General features: G+C 41.4%; 1 protein-coding gene across 1 annotated transcript; it reads right to left on the reverse strand.

The window, feature by feature from the left end:
• Positions 1-1250: 1250 nt before the first annotated feature.
• On the reverse strand, positions 1251-16926 carry gas6 (growth arrest-specific 6). Its single transcript, XM_073464082.1, has 15 exons — positions 16420-16926; positions 16009-16169; positions 13578-13602; positions 13420-13482; positions 10109-10231; positions 8984-9103; positions 8077-8199; positions 6953-7074; positions 6657-6775; positions 5652-5841; positions 5394-5558; positions 5132-5300; positions 4765-4904; positions 4490-4691; positions 1251-3400 (listed from the first exon to the last, which is right to left on the reverse strand). The coding sequence occupies exons 1-15, from the start codon at positions 16493-16495 to the stop codon at positions 3249-3251; spliced, it is 1950 nt and encodes a 649-aa protein (XP_073320183.1). The 5' UTR covers positions 16496-16926; the 3' UTR covers positions 1251-3248.
• Positions 16927-19812: the final 2886 nt, after the last annotated feature.

A 19812-nucleotide genomic window follows, 5' to 3' on the forward strand; every position in this document is an offset into this window, starting at 1 on the left:
TGTATACAAATCCATGTGGAGTAAGGGCTTCATCAGAATCTCACATTAGTTAATTTCTTGCGTGCCGATTGTTATGTAAGAAGGTTGAAACCACTCCGAGATGTGTGACTGGTGTCAATCTTTTCATCTCTCTACAGAAAAGTAATTAAGTGTGTTTCCTCAAGAGTTCGAATCTCATATTTTAAAGTATCACCAGTACAACTTCTTTTCACTGTATAATTCCACCTCGGAGTGAGACTATATACAGTATTAAAGTCACTTTTTAACTAAGAAATCGCACATTTTCTTGAATTCATGAGCCATGAACTGCTTTTGGGTGGCTCAATACATGTACTGCTACAGCCTTACTTGGTCTGGTTTAATCAGAAATGTATGTTGAAAAAAGTATTGAAGTATTGGTGTATAATCAACATTAATGACTCAGTTCACTCGACCATATGACTCTTCTCTACTTTTGCTACTGTTACGCTACAATATAGCATTTACATTTATCCCCTCAGATATTTTTAGGCCATATCACGATACACGATATATACCTCGATCCATTTCTGAGTTTATATTATTACCTCATTAATACTGTAAATATTACAATTCTGACTTGGAATTTCTTTTCCAAAACTAAATAGTGCCCCTTTAAAACCAGGAAAGGACAACAGTTATGCCACATCATATAATTATATCCAAACTCTAAGACAGTATATAGTCTCCTGTCACGATAATAACCATAAATATGTGTGCATATATTGGCCAGCCCTACTGTGATTGTTAACTTCAGAGCAAGACATGCGTCTTTTCAATAAGAGATGAATGAGACGCAGTCGAAAGCTGTATTGGGAAAAAGCTAGGAGACTAAATGGGCTCTATGTTACAATCTGTAGCAATTTACGTGTATTAATCACTTTTTTATTGGCCATATGTGAACGGGTTGTAATGTGATGTGAAAAATTAGACCTCCCCCGTCTCTTGTAGTTGCCTATACAAGTGTACAGACAATTTTTTAAGTTGTTTAATGCTGCTGGACTGTGGATTTCTTTGTGAAGGACGCTGGTCGGATTTTCTGCGACAGTCCAAAGGATGCGACTTTGTGTACGTACTCGACCTTGTCTCAGTGCCTCTCTCCACTCCGCTAACAGAGAGCAACAATAGCTAACGTTTACAAATGGAGTTGGTTGGCTTCCAGCACAGCAGACGTTCCACAGAGCCCCTTTAAACCTCGAGTTTAGACCATTAACAACATGTCACACAAGGAGCAGGACATGAAAAGTTTATCTTTCACATAACCACACAGCATACAAATGTGTTCTTTGAAAATACAATTTTACTCTATGATGTTCATACAACTGCTTTTATTTTTTGATTTTTTAAATAGGATTTTCACTGTTGAGGGAAGTTAAAACTCAAAAGGCAGACTTCTCTCAGCATTGTACACATACTGGCAGTAAAAGTGAAAAATAAAAACTAAAGTTCAATATACAACACATGGTAAAAATAAACAATAACTTGTCAAGCTCTATATTCTGGCATTCATTCATCAGAAAACTAGAAAATGATACATTAGAGAGGGAAGTAAAATACCACTGGAGCCCTTTTGGCATTCTCATTCGCAATGCTCCTCTGACAATCTTTGTTTTTATTGTGTTTTCATTTGCTCAGCACCTATAAAATCAAATTAAAAAAACTGAGTCCCTACAGAGTTAGGATACTTTGATCCCTGGCTATTGCTCTCACAGTCTCCCAACTCCCATTTCATGAAAAGACTCCTGTATCTGTCGCTCGTTTTTTAAGAAGCAGATGAAGTTGAGAGACTCAGATCACTGTTGGACTTTGAATCAACTTAAATGTGCAGAAAACCTCAGTGAGCATAAGGTAGTGTTCGTTTTCTGTCTTCTACAAAGCATTGTACAGTCACGTTATTTACATATTCAGTATATTACAGCGCACTCTTTTTACTCTCAGTAGCTTGTGTGGTGCGTTCGATGCAGTGCTTGCTCTCTCTCCTTCGTGGAGAGGGCCCCTTCCCGTCTCTCTGTGCTTCTGTGACTCATCTATCGTCCTCAGATTGGTAAATGGCAGGTTTTAACTGTGAGTGGGTGTTTCTGAGGGAAAGAAGGGGCCTTTGTGTTGAAGATTATCGAGAATCAGGGTGTCAGTCAGTTCTCTGTAAGACTAGAATACTCTGAAATGCACAGGTGGAAATGCATAGTGTATTAACTGCAATGAGTACAACATTTCATTAGGAGAAGCGTTAGCTCTGTTAGTGTGTTACAGTACTGCACATTTGTGAAATGATTCACCTGTTTGGAGGGAAGCTGTTGTAGAGTTTGGGTTGGTTGTTCTTTGGAGGCACATGGTTGATTTTTAAGGTTGCAGGCAGACATGGAGTGCTACTTTAGTCGAAAGGAAATCAAGAAAATGGCTTCACACGCAGTCCATTTCCACCTGCAACAATGTGCAAGGTTTTCTACAGAACACAAAGTTGTGCCTTAAAGCGCTCTTCCCTGCTGGAGGGAAGGAGGGGATTCAGCTTATTAGGGGCAAATAAGAATCATTTAGTCCCCAATCAACCCCTCAGTCATGATGCAGCAAACACTCATGAAGATCTGAGCACCTATTCACACATTTCTCTGAGCAGGGTGGTGATGTAGGACTATTTATCTGGTCCTCCCTTTTTTTTTTATTTCATCGGGTTCTACATTAGCACTTGATTATTTCAAGCATTGTGAACGTGGGCCGTAGGTGAACTGGATGTAAGCAACATGACCACAGCTCTATCAGCTGAGTGTCACTCTGCCTACAAAGCACAGGATGCCAGGCGCAGCAGGCTGACCCAAGACCAACTGTTTGACATTGATCTAGATAAGGCCCTGTGTGTTCTTGTGGGCTTACAAGGCTGTGATACATGGGCAGTTTTTGAGGCAATGTTGTGCAGCATTTATTCCCATATCTTCTGCCTAGTACAGATGTTGCTCATTGTCTGACTGACTACCTTACCAAGTCATTATACTGAGAATACTGTGAAATTCCCTGCAAATGCCTCTAAGCAGCAGTGTCATCACAGTTAAAGGACAGGGTGATCCTGGACTAAGGCTCCAAGCTGCACCAGGATACCCGGCCCAGTTGTTTTGTTTGTTTACATTCCAATCTAAAACATCTCCCCACTGGTCAAAGCTTTTATAAATATATTGGAAATCATCCCCATTGCCTGAATGAACTGCGTATGGATCAGTGCTGGCAGACTGAAGCTCTGGTCACTGGAGAGAGTCCAGCAGGGGGCAGGAGTGTGAGCGGATGTCGTTGTGTTTGTGGATGGCCCGGTCCAAGTCCACCGACCGTCCGTTAACACTGACCTCCATACAGCCGCTGTAGGGTGCCGACACCAGCGTGTGCACCAGCGGGACATCTGAGGGGAAGAAATGACAACATGAGATCCAGCAGATGGACTGAGCCTCAACTGTGACCTCACAATGAGTATGTGAGTATATGAGTACTATGTTATTCAGTTTCATCTAACAATTAACCAACATTTTATCAAATAAACATGATAGTTTCATCAAGCTGTTGACATTTTGGTGAAAATAACAAATTCCTTATCATGTTTTCTTTCTAGTTTGGGGAATGTTGGATATCCTGAATTATTTAGTCAGCTACAGTACATGACAGCAAAGTGAGCCATTCACAAAAAGAAGGATAATTTATTATTGACATGTTTGGATGATTTAGACGGATGTGGCTGAGGGAGATTGAGCAAAAACACCTTCATACATATTTCAGCTCAAGAGTTCTGAATGTAACGAGACTCGGTTTGGCTTAACAATTTAGAAATTTATTTATTTTTACTTTTCCGTTAATGTTCTTGACCACACATTTTTCTTTACTTAAAAAGGCTCATGAATAACAATGAAGTGTGTGCGTGCGTGTGTTACAGAACAAGCTTCTCATATACTAGAAAGAGAAAATGTCTGACTTTCATTTTTATTTTTCAATATGCCAATTTATGGTTCCTTATTTTCAGTATAAAAAAATGTCTGGCAACTTTACATGCCACTATCATTTTAATAATTATTTCATATATCATTTTAAACAGTTTACAAGGAACTTTTATTTGGTAATGAAGCAGTCTCACTTTAACACTGATGCCTCTTTATGACCTACATAAGCAAAGAGACCTCGGTGAGAAGTTTGACTATTTCTGTATAATTATTATAGTTATTTTTAACGCCAGCCCCCAGGTCGGATTCTGACTTATCCAGGTCAAAGATTAAAACTATATTTTATGATGAAGTGTTAAATTGAGGGGTCTCACAGCCTGAGTTTAGAAGCTGCTCTGTAGTCTGGTGGTATGGCAGTATAACAAGGTTTCACAATCGTTGTTTGTCCACAGGAGGCTCCGAAATCAACAAAAATGTGATGCAAAATGTGCAAACAAACCCCTAAAATACTGTTTGAATAACATTCTGTAAAATGTGTATGTAAATGTGCTTGTCTTTACCAGGGAGGCCTCCTATAAAGGTGCTGGACTGTGAAAGGAGGTCAGTGGGAACATCTGCATCTTCACTACGTCCAGGCTGGCCATCGACCAGCAGCAGGGTTTGGTTGCCTGAGATCGTCACCTGGATTTTATGGCTCTCGCCGTCACACAGGGGGGCAGGAGAGCTGGCAATGATGACATCACCTACAGATACCAGAACAAACTGAAGACACAGAATTCATCAGTATTGAGATCAGACAGTAATTTTGCAAGTATACAGAGATGTAAGTACTCACATCTCGCCATTCATCAGTGCCGGGATGATAGTCGGCCAGAGCGATGGAGAGAGGGACTCTGTCCTGGTGAACGAGTGCAAACAGCACTCCGATTGCAGACGTGGGACGCAGGTTCAGCTGGACGCTCAGGTTCTGTGATTCTGAAGTGATGAGAACAGGAAGTTAAAGAACAGCAGGTCATGAACTTTATCGACAAACAGAGAGTAAACAAAATGTTGACATAAGAGTAGGCGATGATGGGAGCCAAGTAACATTCACCCAAATAAGTTAAACATTGACTAATTACTTCAGGAAGAGGCAATTGAGCTCAGTTACGTAAACCCCCCCTGTGATATACATCCCATACCCCCACATGCACACATTGTACCGTAGCTGATGTTGAAGAGAGCGAAGCCTGTGCCGGGGTAATATGCTCCAGGATCCTCAGTGCTGAAACACTGCATGTTGTCGTTGGACCGAATGGTTTCTTGTATGGACGTATCTTCACCCGTCAACCACCTCCAGTCCTTCATACAGCCGTCGAGACGGGGGTTCACCTACATCGTAATCAAAACAGTTGAGAAATATGTCAAGAACATCTCGTTTTTGTACATACTTAAGTAAATACACAAGCACATACAAACAACCACCTGATTGACGAGGCCGTCCTCTCTGAAAGGAACTCCTCCCACAGTGAGGTTGAGCTCATGCATGCCCTTCTTTAGCGTGAACAGATCACCGTTTACTGCAATCTTCATGACGGCCTCCCTGTCGATCTTAATCACAAGACTCCGCCCCTGCTCCTCCACAGAGATCTATGGAAAAAAAACAGGACATTAAGGAGCTTTTAATCATTTAATGAATGTAGACAACAATGTATGCCTGTTAATGACAGAGAAACCTCCAACCTTTCTCCACTGGCCATCATTGACGATGGGTCCGCTGCTGGTGACCCTGCTGACTGTGCCGTACTTTAGCTGCAGTTCCAGCTTCCCATGGTGCATTGCCAGCACAATCCACGAGCTGTTTAGGTGACCTCCAGCAAAGAAAATGACCCCTTCAGGGTCGTAGGTGCGGAAGTCAAACTCTGCTGAAAAGCTGGAAAAAGAGGAGCCGTGAATGAGTATGTTATTATGATAAAGATAAATGAGAATACATTTTTAAAAAAGGAAAGAGGAGGAAAATAGGACATTAGTAGAGAAACAATTCCTTTCAGTGATCAAAATATTCAGGGTATGTTTCATCTGTTATCCACTTGGCACTCAAACAAAGTGGGTGGAATTTTCCCAGCTAATAATAGATTTAATCCTGACTATGTTTAGCCAAAAACACTTTTCCCCTTCAAATTAAAACTATTTATTTGCAGGCCTTGAATTTAAACTTTGAACCATTCAGCCTGCTGTATCACCTTAAGACAAACACACCCATTGAAAACAAAAAAACACGAGCAAGAATTAAAACAGGATTAAAGTCTAAAGGTTGAAGTATGTTTCGTCATTATACACCACAAATGTCAACGGATTTTAAAAAAGCTGATTAATAAAAAGCTCCACAGAAAAAGTCAACTGGAGGCTCATTGTAAAAACTGAATCGTTTTGTCTTCTGATGCATTCAAAAACATGCAGAAAGTTCAGCAATGTGTTTTGAGTTCAATGCAATTCCTCAGGCAGCACTGGGATAGTTTGTTGCTTTAGTAATGACTAATACTTCCTAAAACAAGTCTGGCAAAAGATTAAACATTGTTTTTTGGAAATGGGTCACTTCTATGCTTAACTGAAACTAAAACAGCAGCATTTAATAATATTTCTGTCTATATACCTACTTTACCTCAGGTAAGAATATTGAGACAGTTTGATGTTTTTGTTGGGAGACAACTATTGAGAGCGTTGAGCATCTAAAGAAAACTTTCTCACCCAGTTTGAATCCTCCTGCGGAAACGAAGCCTCACCACCGGCACACCGCTGAACATGCGGCCCAGGTAGAGGGAACGAGAGTTCCTCTTCAGAGACGGCGTCATACAGGGAGTTAAAGGCTGTGAAAACACAGACAGAAAACAAGCTAAAGATAACACATGCTGCTACTTCAGGAGTTTGATTTGACTTAGTGAAAATGGTTTAAGAATGTAGTTTATAGTTCTCATTTAACGACAAAAGTGAAAGCTGAACTATGAAATTGCTGTTAAATATTTGCCACAGTTCATGTATTTCACCTTACAGCTCCTGAGGTCCTGGCTCAGCTTTGTGCCCTGACGACCATCGCAGAAGCAACGGAAACTCCCTGGAGTGTTCAGACACTCCTCTGCACACACACCTGTCTCACACTCATCCACATCTGACAGTTGATGGAGCAGGATGACGAGATAAAAGAGAAGGAGAGATGATAGCCAGACAGAGAATCAGAGAGTTCAAGAAGTTATTAGAGTCATATTAGTGGACGATAAAGTTCAAACATGAACTTTCAAGGATCAAAAAAACACTGGCATGGCATGAAAAAGAAATATGTCTTTCCTGTCAACATATCAGGGAATGAAAACAACACTTGAGTCAAGTGGTCTTTGACGTTGTTTGGGTGGAATCTCCCGCTTCATATACAACCCTACATGGCCATGAGAAGGTTGGCCATAAAACATTCTCAGAAGACATGGAGGTTATGAAAAGTCTGTTTTCCACTACAGAGCCAAACAGGGCACACAAAATGATTAATGACTCTGGTTCAAGTCTGCGAACTCTAATTTAATGTTTTTACCAACAGACCTGAAGGTTGTGGTTATTAATCTTACTATGTTATCTTATTAAATACCAAGGCAGCATTTGAGTCCTTGAGTCTAAAAGTGTATGTTGAGCAGTCAGCTAATGCCTCTTGCTACAAATTTAGGACAAAACATATGAGATAAAACTTGCATTTCTTACATCTTGTGCTCTTAATTGCATTTATTAAATTCCACTAAGGCTACTTGAAGATTTGGCTTGATGGTAGTGCTGTGTTTGCACCAATGGTTGCTTTTAAGTCAAACGTCTCAAGTGTGACCTGGTGTTCTCAAGATGACTCTGAAAAGTGTGTCTTTGTGAATTCTGACTACTGTATTTAAGCTAATATATTTTGCTTTTAATAAATATTTGTATCCTCACAGGGTCAATCGGTGTATTTAACCCCTGAAATTAGCTTCTTCTGAAAGCATGGAGACGGTGACCTGTCACCTACTTATACAGATTTTCTCTGAATGTCTTTGCATTCCTTTCCTGACCCCCACAACACAGCTGCATCAAGACCTGCTGAGGCTGAAACTGCTCCTCTGTCAGTTCTCATGAAACTCTGAGTCTGTTTATCTCTTACCAACACAGCTCTTGGTTTCATTGTCATAGACGTAGCCGACATCACACAAGCAATCATAGCTGCCCTCCTTATTCTCACACTGTGCTGTTCCACAGACACCTGGATCCTCACACTCATCCACATCTGAAAAAACACAAAATGTGGTCAGCTGGACAAGAAACAAGAAAAGTACCAAGAAGACTAAAAAGTAAACTTCTGAGATGTGATCTGAGGAGGTGATTTTTACCTGTGCTCATTAGTGTCACTAAAAAATTTGTCAAAAAAGACACCAGATACTTATTTTAAAGGAGTGGGAAATTGAAAATTACTAATGACTAGCTACATCACACTTATGTTGAAATGTATGTAGGTGTAAGTAAAGACATCATTTTTAGATGCTGCACCATTAAATCAAAAGGAAATTTCAAGATATATTTATCGTGAATTTATGAACATTTATGTAAATAAATGTGTGAAATGTTGACGTAGTGTTCCCACGTAGTGTGGGGATACTGACGAGCTTTTCTGTGAGAGAGAGAGGAGCTTCCGTTGGCATGGCACTTTGGGCTCCTTAACTTTCAAGACCTTTTACATGTACAAGAATCTACATGATACACTGCAGGAAGGAAAAAAACTAAAAAGCAGAATAGGTCTCCTGTAACTAAACAATTTATTCTTCATGAACGTTGAAGATAATTGTTATAGGACAGAATAACACTGCCATTAGAATTACTATAGGGACCTCAACCACAGAAACTCTTCATATTCCAAATCCTTGCAAATAAATTAAAATATGTATACATAACATAACATTAACTGCAGTGATTTCATAATTGTTAAAATGCAGACTGTGTCAAGCAGTGTTTTTTGTGTAATATTGACATGATTCCAGTTGTCTTATGATGTCCATCTATAATTTGTGGCTTACCATGACACATGTGGCGTCCTACCAGCATGTAGCCTTGGTGACACGAGCAGCGGTAACTGCCCATAGTGTTGTTGCACTCGTGGTCACACCCTCCGTTTCTCTTGCTGCACTCGTCGACATCTGCAAATAGGACGCAGGAAAAACATCATCATGGGCTATGTGCAACATCGGGTTGTTTGGCTGGTGTAAAGATTTCCCACAGTAAATCAGGATAAGGTTGTATTTAGCGTAATTGTTTTTCAAAGATATGGGAAGTTTGATGCAGTTTAAAAATATCACTTTAATGTCTTGTACATTTCTTAGACGCCTCACAAATAACTGACACACTACATCACTGTAGCGGAGTGTTGCAGCTGAGTGTTTAGAAGGAGCGCGGTTGTCAAGTGGAAAAGACTCAGACCGAGTCAAACTGAATCTGTTTTGATTTCCTCTCGCAGTAAGGTGGCAGGATGAGTCACAGTGGAAATGTGTGGAATGGTGGCCGTGCCATAAATCAGAGAAACATGTTCCCCTCTCGCTCACAGTAAGCCTTTATAAATTATCTGTGTTTTCCAGTTCCTCCTTATACTCTTAATATTTGTCACGTTTCCCTTCTAAAAGTAGAATCGTTGGTGGTACTTTCACTCTATTCAGAGGAGATGCAAGCCTCCCCTCATATCTATATGCTGTGCTAGCTTTGACCTCTAAATGGACATGCAGTCCTGTGGGGGTTTCCAGTACATGCAGTGCATATTGACCTGAATGACACACACATTATTAATAACAGCAGCAGCAGCAACAACAACAGTTGGACATTAAAGAGACATGTCAACAATAACAGTTGCAGTTGTAAGATAGTAAGTGAAACACTAGAAGAACATGATTCAAATCAACAAAATGAAAAACAAAATATTACAAAGCTCTGGCTTCCCATCACTGTCATGTGCCATTTACTGTATTTGTTTGTCTTTCAGTGGATGGGACAGGAGTTGTCTGTCAGAACCAAGGTCAAAGTGACCATCACGTGTATCCACAGACGCTGAATATGGCACTGAATGACGGTGCAGAAAGTTCAACCTCTGCTGAATTCCAGCACACAGTGTCCCACTATACATCCTCTCTCCCTTTCCACAGTGATGACAGTACCTTTCTCACATCTGGCTCCAGCCCAGCCTGTGAAACAGTGACAGAGGAAGTCGCCCTTTTTGTCCTCGCAGCGCACCGTACCTCTGGCATTACAAGGAGATGGGGAGCACTGGTCTGGAATATCTTCAAGTGTAAGAAAACAAAGACAGACAGACACAGAGAAAGAAGTATTATTATTGCTTTAAAATCGAGTCTCTACAAGCAGGATGTAACAATGCGTGTAACTCTATACTGACACCAGACAGAGGAAGGGCATCTCTTATGTTCTGCATATCAGGAGTTCAATATAAATAGCCTAATGCTGGCTAAGCTCTCAACCGGAGATGCCCTAATTCCATCCTTCCCAGCATACCTGTCCTCACAAAAGATCAAATGGAAAATTCATCCATCTGCTCTTTTTTGTTTGCCCTATTTTTCAATCAAATAATTTCACTTGAGCCCTCTCTTTCACTCCAACCTTGTGTAAGCGAGCACATGTGCAGATATTTTCTCTCCCCTCTCAGTTTCCTTTTCCTAGCAGTGGAGTTCAAACTCCAGCTAACATGCCCGGACTTGTCAGGCAGTTGGAGAGAGAAAAAGGACAGTGTCTGAAGAAAATGAGGGGAGCATGAGAGAGATAAGCTCACATGTGAAACACAACTTTCAAATCAGGCCATTTTTACTGACTGATGAACAAACTGGACTTATAAATACCTTAATTTCATCGGTGAAACATCCAATGTTTTAAGTGACTGAAGCTTATATTAACATAATCTTTCAGAGCTTTAACATGTGCCAGACTCAGCATGACAATGAAAATAAACTGCACCACATGAAGGCTTCCAGCAAAGTAGTGATCCCAGCTTTTCATCAATTCATCAACAGAATCTTACAAAATGTTACCTGCAAAATTAAGACAACTGGGTTCTGTGAGCTACTACAAACCTAAAAATGCATTTTAGGTGCATTACCAGGTTAATTATTCTCTGACATACATAACATACAAGTCAGTTTTGTGTTAAAGGTAGGATTGCCTTAGAATGCCATCAAGAATACCAGAACTAATATCAAAATTAAACCTGTAGTACCACATTGAGATATGTGTAGCGCATTTTATTTATTTTAGCTAATAGTTTGTTAATTGTGTCAGTTATTAGCAAATCAGGAATTGATTAAGTCAAATAATTTTCTGTAAATTTGTCAAAACGCTTGACATAATTAAGTCGAGCAGATTTTCTAATTTGATATGCAGAAAAACCTTCAGTTGATGCATCATTGTCAGATGTTTACAGAGACACCCAACATGTTTTAACAAAGTAAAATTGATGAGTCGAAGTAACCAGTGTTTTTTTTTTAAAATCAGTAAAGCTTTTGGAGTGAAGAGTCACAGTGTTGAGAGGTCTACTCTCTAAACACATGGCAGTATGGTAAAGAAATGGAAATAATCTGTACCAGTATCAGTACATACTTCTTTACACTGCAACCCCACAGCTACAATGTAGTCCTTAAATGAAACAGAGCAAATTGAACAAAGCTCCTGATTAGTAATACGTTGGGGTCTATGAGCGAGCAGGAGTAACCGCAGGAGCCTCACTGGTTTGCTCTGCTTCACATTTTAGATGTCCCTTAACAGCACGTCAACTCTAATTTCATTTAATAAAGCATACACTGTGGGGACACCACAATGATGATTTGGGCAGGCCTGCCAAAGTTTACAGAGCAGCAGCAACTCATGTCACATGCAGTGCATGCTACAGTGGGAAATGACTAAATTTTCTGCAGAGCAATTCACAAAAATTCTGTAGAAACAGGCAGGAGCAGGAAAATAAACAGTAGCTATGTTTGCATGGATCAAGTATTCCACCAATAATCAGAAAAAATTCTACATGTAGCAATCTCAGTCTGAAGGGACAGATCCAATACGACCCACTGGGAATGAAATTTCAATCAAATTGAGAGAGAGGTGTAAACCATTGATAATCACTTTAACAGGAAAATATGATCACCTTATAACCATGATGTATACACATAATCCAATTGTTTCTCTCTGGTTGGAATAAATATATTCTTTCTTCACATGTTTTCCACACATGGGGGTAACATTAGGTGATGTGCTTATAGACAAAACAGAATGGTGGTAGCAAAAGAGAACTGGTCCGTGGTTGATGAATCTTTTTGTTGGCGATCCTAGAGGTTTTAAGGATTGTTTGAACAGAGGAACGAAGCTGGAAACCACCGAACCTGAAACGCAAACCTTGTTCCCAAGACAGTGTGGGTCCATCTTGACAACTATAAAACAGACGGGGTGAATGAAGGAATTAATACAATTTTCTCAATAAAGTTTTTTTTTTAATTCCATCTGATTAGATGCTTCACAGTGGGCTTAGTTATATTCTGTTTAAATGCTTTGGGGCATGTAAACCCACATCGTACAGTTCAGTTAGAATCTCTAATCAGAATGATTTCAACCAGATTGAAGAAATATTGTCCATGTAACCACACTTATTGTCTTTTGTGCTTACAATGAAATCCATCAGCTATTGGTATGTGCAAATATAAAGTCCAAACTATATCCTTCTACAACATGGCATCTTTGTGACATTGCATGTCTGTTTTATATCATCAATAAATCAGTGGAACGTCATTATCTTCTTTGATACTGGAAAACCACCCACCTCTAGTCTGCACTGAGACAGATGGGCAGAGATTTGCAGGAGAGAGAGAGAAGTGGTGAGGGAGATAGGTGGTGTGCTGACAGATAGATAAAAAGGGGAAAAAAAGAGCTGCTGTGCCACAATGCTGCAGCTGAGTCATGGAAACCCCCCCTCGAGCTTCCTCAGCCAATAGCAGCGAAGCCGGGTTGCTCCCTGTATCCTGATGCAGCAGAAATCCTGTGCTCCACTCACGTCAGACGTTTTTTACACGTCACTCCTCCGCGGAGCCAGCTCACGAAGAGGCTGGTGCAGTCAGCCAGAGGGAGAGTGAGTGAGTATATGACGACTGAAGGGGTGTGTTGCTCATTCACCAATGTGCGGCATCATTGTGGCAAATTGCTGCAAGGTTACTCATAGATGCATTGGCTTACGCACATATAGCACAGTCAATGTCACAGAATCTGTTAGGTGTGTCACGCTGCAAAAACCTGGAGTTGCCTAAGATATTCAGCACCTTTTCATCATCTTTCTTTTTCTATAAGAGAGAGTGCGTGTCTGAGAGTGATGCAGAGCTGTGATACTGCAGTGCAGCCCAACCCAACAGTAAAACTACTCTCTGGTTGTAATAGTACTTACACAGTGAAAAGAAACAGTGAGATAAAAGGGCATAAGACTTACTGTGGACACATGTAACCAGATCCTGTTTCTTCTTTTCAGCATCTCCAAACTTCTCCACACAGGCTAGACAGAAACAAAGATTAGATTATAAACATATAATCAGTCAAGCCAGCTATTATAAGTAGAGATGAGGAGTTGTAGTCAGAATGATCACTTACCTAAATACTTGGGATAGAAGTAGTCCTAAATCAGGGAGCAGAGATGGAAAGAGAGAGGAATAAAGTTACTTAGGCATATACACAAAAATCTAAACAGAACAAGATAATCAGTAGCATAATCTAAGTTTGGTTTGGTTTCATTCCTGACCTCTGTGCTCATACTCATGGGAGTAAAAAGCAACCATTTAAAACAACTCTGACATGTGTCTGTGTGTGTGCATGTTTGTTTAGTATTCAGATGAAGATTACAATACAATTACTCTGTAATCTCTGTGTGCGTGTGCATGTGTGTGTGCTCTCTCTCTATCTAAAGGGTGCGGCCCTTTGCCAAAGGCTTCCTGAGAATTCTCTGCATTCCTGGTTGTAGTAGCATCCCTCCCGCCTCCCGGCTGCAGCACTGTTCGACATGTAGGTCAAAATTTGGGAAGATCTATCAAACAATGGAAAGACTGGAGCTTCTGCTGCAGTAGGAGCCAGATGTAGCAGGATGAGGTAAAAAAAAAGTCTCTTGAACCAACATCAGCTAAAGCTAGGAATATATTACACCATAAAATCTGATTATACCCCTGATTAGATGCAACAACAGATTTGCACAGGTCAGTCCATTTAGTTAAGATGTGGAGTGGCCCAATTATTAGTTTGGGACTATTAATACACTTTACCTAAACATAAAAGTCAGTTGTGACACCTTTTTTTATCAGATTTCTGTCCCTTCTGAAAGGGGTCAACTAACTCTTGGTGTGATAGCATGTGTTGCCAAGGATAATCATCCAAGTACGATCCAACTCTTTAACTCTGCAGAGAGCTGCAGCAGAAGGAAATGCAGTGTCAGAGACAGCCAGAATGAATAATGCAGCTATGAATGAGACTGCAGCTTTGTGGCACGACATTGTAGAAAACTACAAGCACGCAAGGGCTATTCTACTGGGGATGTACGTCCCCGACTCAACCAGAGGGGACGTCACCTGACCTCACCCCTTTCCTCTGAACCCGGCTCAACTTCACTTTAATCCTCCCTCCGTCAGCTTGCATGTCTCTCCACTTGGCTAATCTTACGCGTAATCTCTGAGTCATTGATTGCCTCATTCACTCCATCCCCGCTACAACTCACAACAGCAAAACTCCAAGACTAAGAGCGACCGTTAAAGACCACGGCAAGCATCGGCGCAATGCTAACATTTACTTCAAGAATGTCTGACTTAAAAATGAAGCAGTCAGTCATGCAAAAACAATCAACAACGTCAGGATATACTTGTTGCTGATATTTCTTGACAGCTAACATTTTAAAGGGCATGAGTCTGGATTACAAATGAGTAACAGTCACACACTCTGGCACATGCAACATCGCACATAGGTGTCTGTTAAAAGACTTAAAAGTCTAGACTTTCAGCCGGTGAATGAATACACTCCCACTGGCCACGTTTTCTGACACATCTCTGGAGCTATAGCACATATTCAATAGGCTTATGTATTCAAAGGGATGGAAAGGCTGATCTGTGTATTCATGAAACCAGAATAGAAACTAATCTGCAGTAAATATTCCTGATCACACACACAGCGTGATGGATTTGTTTGTTGGTAAACATCGTATAAAAAAAGAGGGTGGGAGCACGTTAACAGATTAGTGAGGTAATGTGCATTACTGTGCTGAATTAAACACATTCTTATTCTCTGACAGAAAACAGCTAATCAGCTCCCAAAGTGACCAATCACAATCTGAGGAGTTTGTTTGCATCACTCACATGGATTTGTGTTCATATGCAAAAGTAGGTGTGTGTAATCACACAGTGTTACAGATAGATAGATGGAGAAAAGATATCCAGGTGTTTCCCATATTTGACAGGGGCCTACGCCGAGCAGATCTCCAATAGACCGGGCCAAAATATCAGCAAATTAAATATATTTAAGAGAAAAAGTAGGTGGTGTGCGTTTATGCGTGCACATAAAAATGAAGGGGGGGTGGAGGGATGGCAGTGTCTTCGCTGAAACTGTATTTCATAAACTAAAGCTTAGTCATGCTGACTCAATGTCTGTCACAGAAACAAACAAAAGAAGAAGAAGAAAACAAGCCTTTGTATTTGACATGGGAATATTATGTACACTGACAGCTATCAGCAGCTCTGGACTTATTGGAGCATGAACACCAGCAGCCCAGACAATGAATCATTAGTCTAGTGTTACATTAACGTCATCAATTCACAGTCAATATGAACATGATGTAAATAACCGACCTTGCATATATTGAGTTTGAGCTGGTAATAGTGCTGTGATTAGTTAACAGACTTCACTGAGTTTTAAATGCTGCAGTACCTCAGTGGAGAAGAAGCCAGAAGTAGGTGTGGTGATGTGGTTGTGTTTTGGAGAGGAAACCTGCATGCAAACCCACAACTTTTACTGGTGGTTTGGTGCCATTAATGCACGACATACTCACCGTCTCCGGGTCGTTTTCAAACACTTCTCTGGCCTCTTCTTTAGTGCACCTCTCCTCCACGCACTCCCTCTCCAAGTGTCCTTGCTTCGTCTCCTCGAAAACTTGATTCGCTCTCCTGTGTCTGCTCAGAAACTGGTTCGCCTCTTGCGGGGACAACGAAACTACAGAAAGACACCCCGAAAATACATTAATTAACCTACAGGAACACGAGAAGGTCAGGCAACTCTGGAGTTGAGCAATATTTTGGCTCTGAAAAACGAAAACAGTCAGGAAAGGGTTGCGAAACCTCTCCGGTTAAAGCCCCGTTAATGACGTTAATAACTGAGGCATGTATCATCACCAGCCGCAACACAAATGTCAAAGGGGACTTAGCGAGCTAGCTAGCCACCTAGCATGCAACTGTTTACTTACTGCCGTGGGACCAGCGGGCAACCAGCAGTATCAGCAGGGTCGCCGACGAAAGGGACTTTGTCGGGGTCCGCCGCATTGTTTAACCGCTGTGTCTGCGCCTCGCTAGAGAAACTTTCTCCTGCCCGGTCCTGTAGTCTCTCTATCCCCCTCTGTGTCTCTCAATGTCAGCGCACCGAGCCGAGGCTAGCGTCAGTGCGAAACACTGCAGGTACTCAGGTACTTCCGACCGTTAACGTTTTTTAATGTTAAATCACCGCTGCGAGCTGAACTGTCGTGTGTTTCCCCCGCACAGCGTTCATCACACGGCAAACAAATCCTCTTTTTATCTCTCCCTGCGGTTCAGCTCGTCCCCATTGCGGTCTGTACTTTAAATTTTTTTGACCCTCCTCTCTCGTGTCGAGCACTGTCCCTCTCTGGCCGGACCGAGTCCCCTCCACTCTGCGGAGAAACACCGCACGGCTCTGCTGCTGTGCTGCTACTGCTGCTGCTTCAAGAGGGGGAGTAGCTCTGAGAAGTACAGGCAGGAGTTTGAAGCGATGCAGACAGACACCTCTCCCCCATCCCTCCCCCCACCTCCCCTCCTGCACTGTGTGTGTGTGTGTGTGCGTGCGTGCGTGCAACAACTCTTCTGAAGTTAGAAGGAAAATAAAAATTAATGCCAGTGTTGTTAAAAGTACCCCAAAAGTCATAACTGACTAGTATACGTTGTACTTGAGTAAAAGTCCTAAAGTATCTTATATGTTCTTAAAGGTGCAATATGTAAGAATTGGCCACCCTCCTACTCTAAACAAATGGGAGGCGGCATATCACCAGTAAGTAACATCAAGATGCACAATATATATCGGACCGATAAGTTAGTGGTTATCGGCAGATAATGAAATTATAGCAGATAAATAGAACCGATAATACCAAGCCAAATTGCTTTAGTTGACTTAAATTTTCATGTAAATAGATATCGGTTAAAACACTTTATATCACCGAATGAGGTAACACAGTGATGATTGATGTCTGTAAGACCAAAGATGCACACTGGATGTCCGTGGTGTCTTTCCCAGAAAATATCACAAGCGGCACACAGTTAGTAGCCGTTTTTACACTGGACAGCAAGCCGCCAATTTGGCTGTCCTTTTTGTGGCTAGGTCTGTTTTGGTCCGCCAATATGACGCCTCCGAGGGTACACTTTTTGCCACCTCCATTGCTATGTAAATTCAAGGTGTCGATGTGCCGGCAATTGCGTGACATGGGCGGAGGTGTCGATGATGTGTGCACTGTTGTGCGACCCACAGCCGGAGTTTTAAAAGCAGGAAACAGCTGATCACAGCTATCAGTTCATCAATTCATCCGCGGACGTCAAGATGAGCAACTGGAAAGCCGCTGAGATGCTAACCATCACAGCCGAGAGAACTGTGAAAGATGGTATTTTGTACGAAAAGGTCGCCGAGGAGCTTAGCCAACGTGGCTTTCGCAAGGAGAAAAAGCAGTTGTTTTACGTCAGTCTTCACGCCCAACTTCGTGCTTCGCGTCACGCCACATGTTTACGCCTACCCCAGAGGCGGCTTTTGTTGCAAAGGAGGAATATTACACCTCTGTTTCACATAGACAAGGCGGCAGATTGCAGCCTTTACCTGGCTGCAAATGTGGCGCATTTTCTATCTAAAAGAGAGGGTTGGGTTCGTCCAGCAGTCGGTCGGCCAGAGAGAGTAGGTGGTTTGCACGCAACATAACAGTTTTGTTTGTTCTGGTCTCTGCTAGTGTTGGCGTAAACGGTTAATGTTACTGTTAACGGTCATGGCCGAACAAACAAAGAAAAGACAGATAACAGCGGACGATGGAACTTAAAAAAAAGTGCAAACTTGCTTTCATGTGGTGTTGTTATGGAGACATGGCAAAGCTGCCAACTGACAACTGACTGACGTCACATAGGCGACACTGGATCTGTGGGAAGCAATGAGGTCCAAAAATACACCTGCAGTTGCCGCTTCTGGAAATCTTCGAGATTGCCACTTTAACAAGTGCAGCATTTACACACAAGTTTGTGGCGGTATGCACCTTTGAAGTTGATTGCCAGCTGCTACTAAACACAGAAGAAGAACAACAACAACAATGCTGTTGTCGCGTTCATGACATAGAGCTGCTGCACCTGTGTAGAGCTACACAATGTCGTCGCTGGAGTGGGCTTCATTTTTTAAGTTCAAAAGAAGACAACATAATTGTAACTTGTGATATGTGTTCCGCAAGTGTTCGGAGAGGAGGGAAAAAGTCTATGAGTTTAACACAATAAATCTTATTACAGCTATGAATAATTAATCATCCATGTTTGTCCGTTACAGCTTAGCTTTTTTATCCTCAGGGGTGCATAAACTACAGGTTATGAACTTATTTTTAAAATACAAAAATGGGAAATTATTATTGGGTATCTGTATTGGCCGTGAGAAGCAGGTAATTATCGGTTATCCGTATCGCATCCCTAGTAACTGCTGTTAGCTGGTAAGCTCAGTTAGCAGTGTAGCTAGCGGTCTGGAGCACTGGTGGAGTGTTGGTGTTGTTAAGGGCACATTCAGATCAAACCAGGCTTGTGTGGCGGTGTGGGAATGTGGAAGTGTCACTCCGTGGTCAATGTGTGTGACATGTTGGGAACCCCTGCTGATCGGTTTGCCAAAAGCCGATCACCAGCTTATGTGACTGGCCACCACAACATGACGCCGAGCTGCGTTTCTCCAAACGTTGAGTTGGAGGCCCCCTGCAGCCAGCACCGCCGCAGCTGAAATGGACTGCCCTCATTAAAATGAATGGGAAGACCTGCGTTTTCGCCACACCACCTGATTTGATCTGAATCCAGCCTTACACTGCTAGCACAGGAACCTTGGACCGGAAATGTAGTGGTGTAAATGCACAATTATGCACAAGTACCTGAAAATAAGAAGTACAGTACTTAGTTACATTCTGTCATTAAAGCTCAATTATACTGATGCTTTAAGCATCTTGGCTGCAGTGCTTCCAAGTAGGCTACTGTACTTGACAGTGACAGAATGTATCTCAGTACATTTACTCAAGTACTGTACAACTTTGTCCACTACATTAGTTGATAACTTTAGTTACTTGTCGTTGGCCAGATCGGTATTGGGTAGACCCATAGTATAGAGTACATTCATGTATATAACCAGTGTTGTATAAAGTACCCAAAAGTTAAACTTGAGTAAAAGATATTGAGTTAAAATGTTACACTGGTAATAGTGAAAGTCACTCGTACAATAGTACATTTAATACTTAAGTACATTTAATATCTGATACTTTAAAACTTCATTCAAGTACTTTTCTTGTGGGTGACTTTCACTTTTACCAAAGTAATATTTCAACAATGTTGTGGTACTTCTAATTGACTTGAGTATTTCC

The sequence above is a fragment of the Pagrus major genome, chromosome 4, assembly GCF_040436345.1.
Source record: "Pagrus major chromosome 4, Pma_NU_1.0".
Lineage (NCBI taxonomy): Eukaryota > Metazoa > Chordata > Actinopteri > Spariformes > Sparidae > Pagrus > Pagrus major.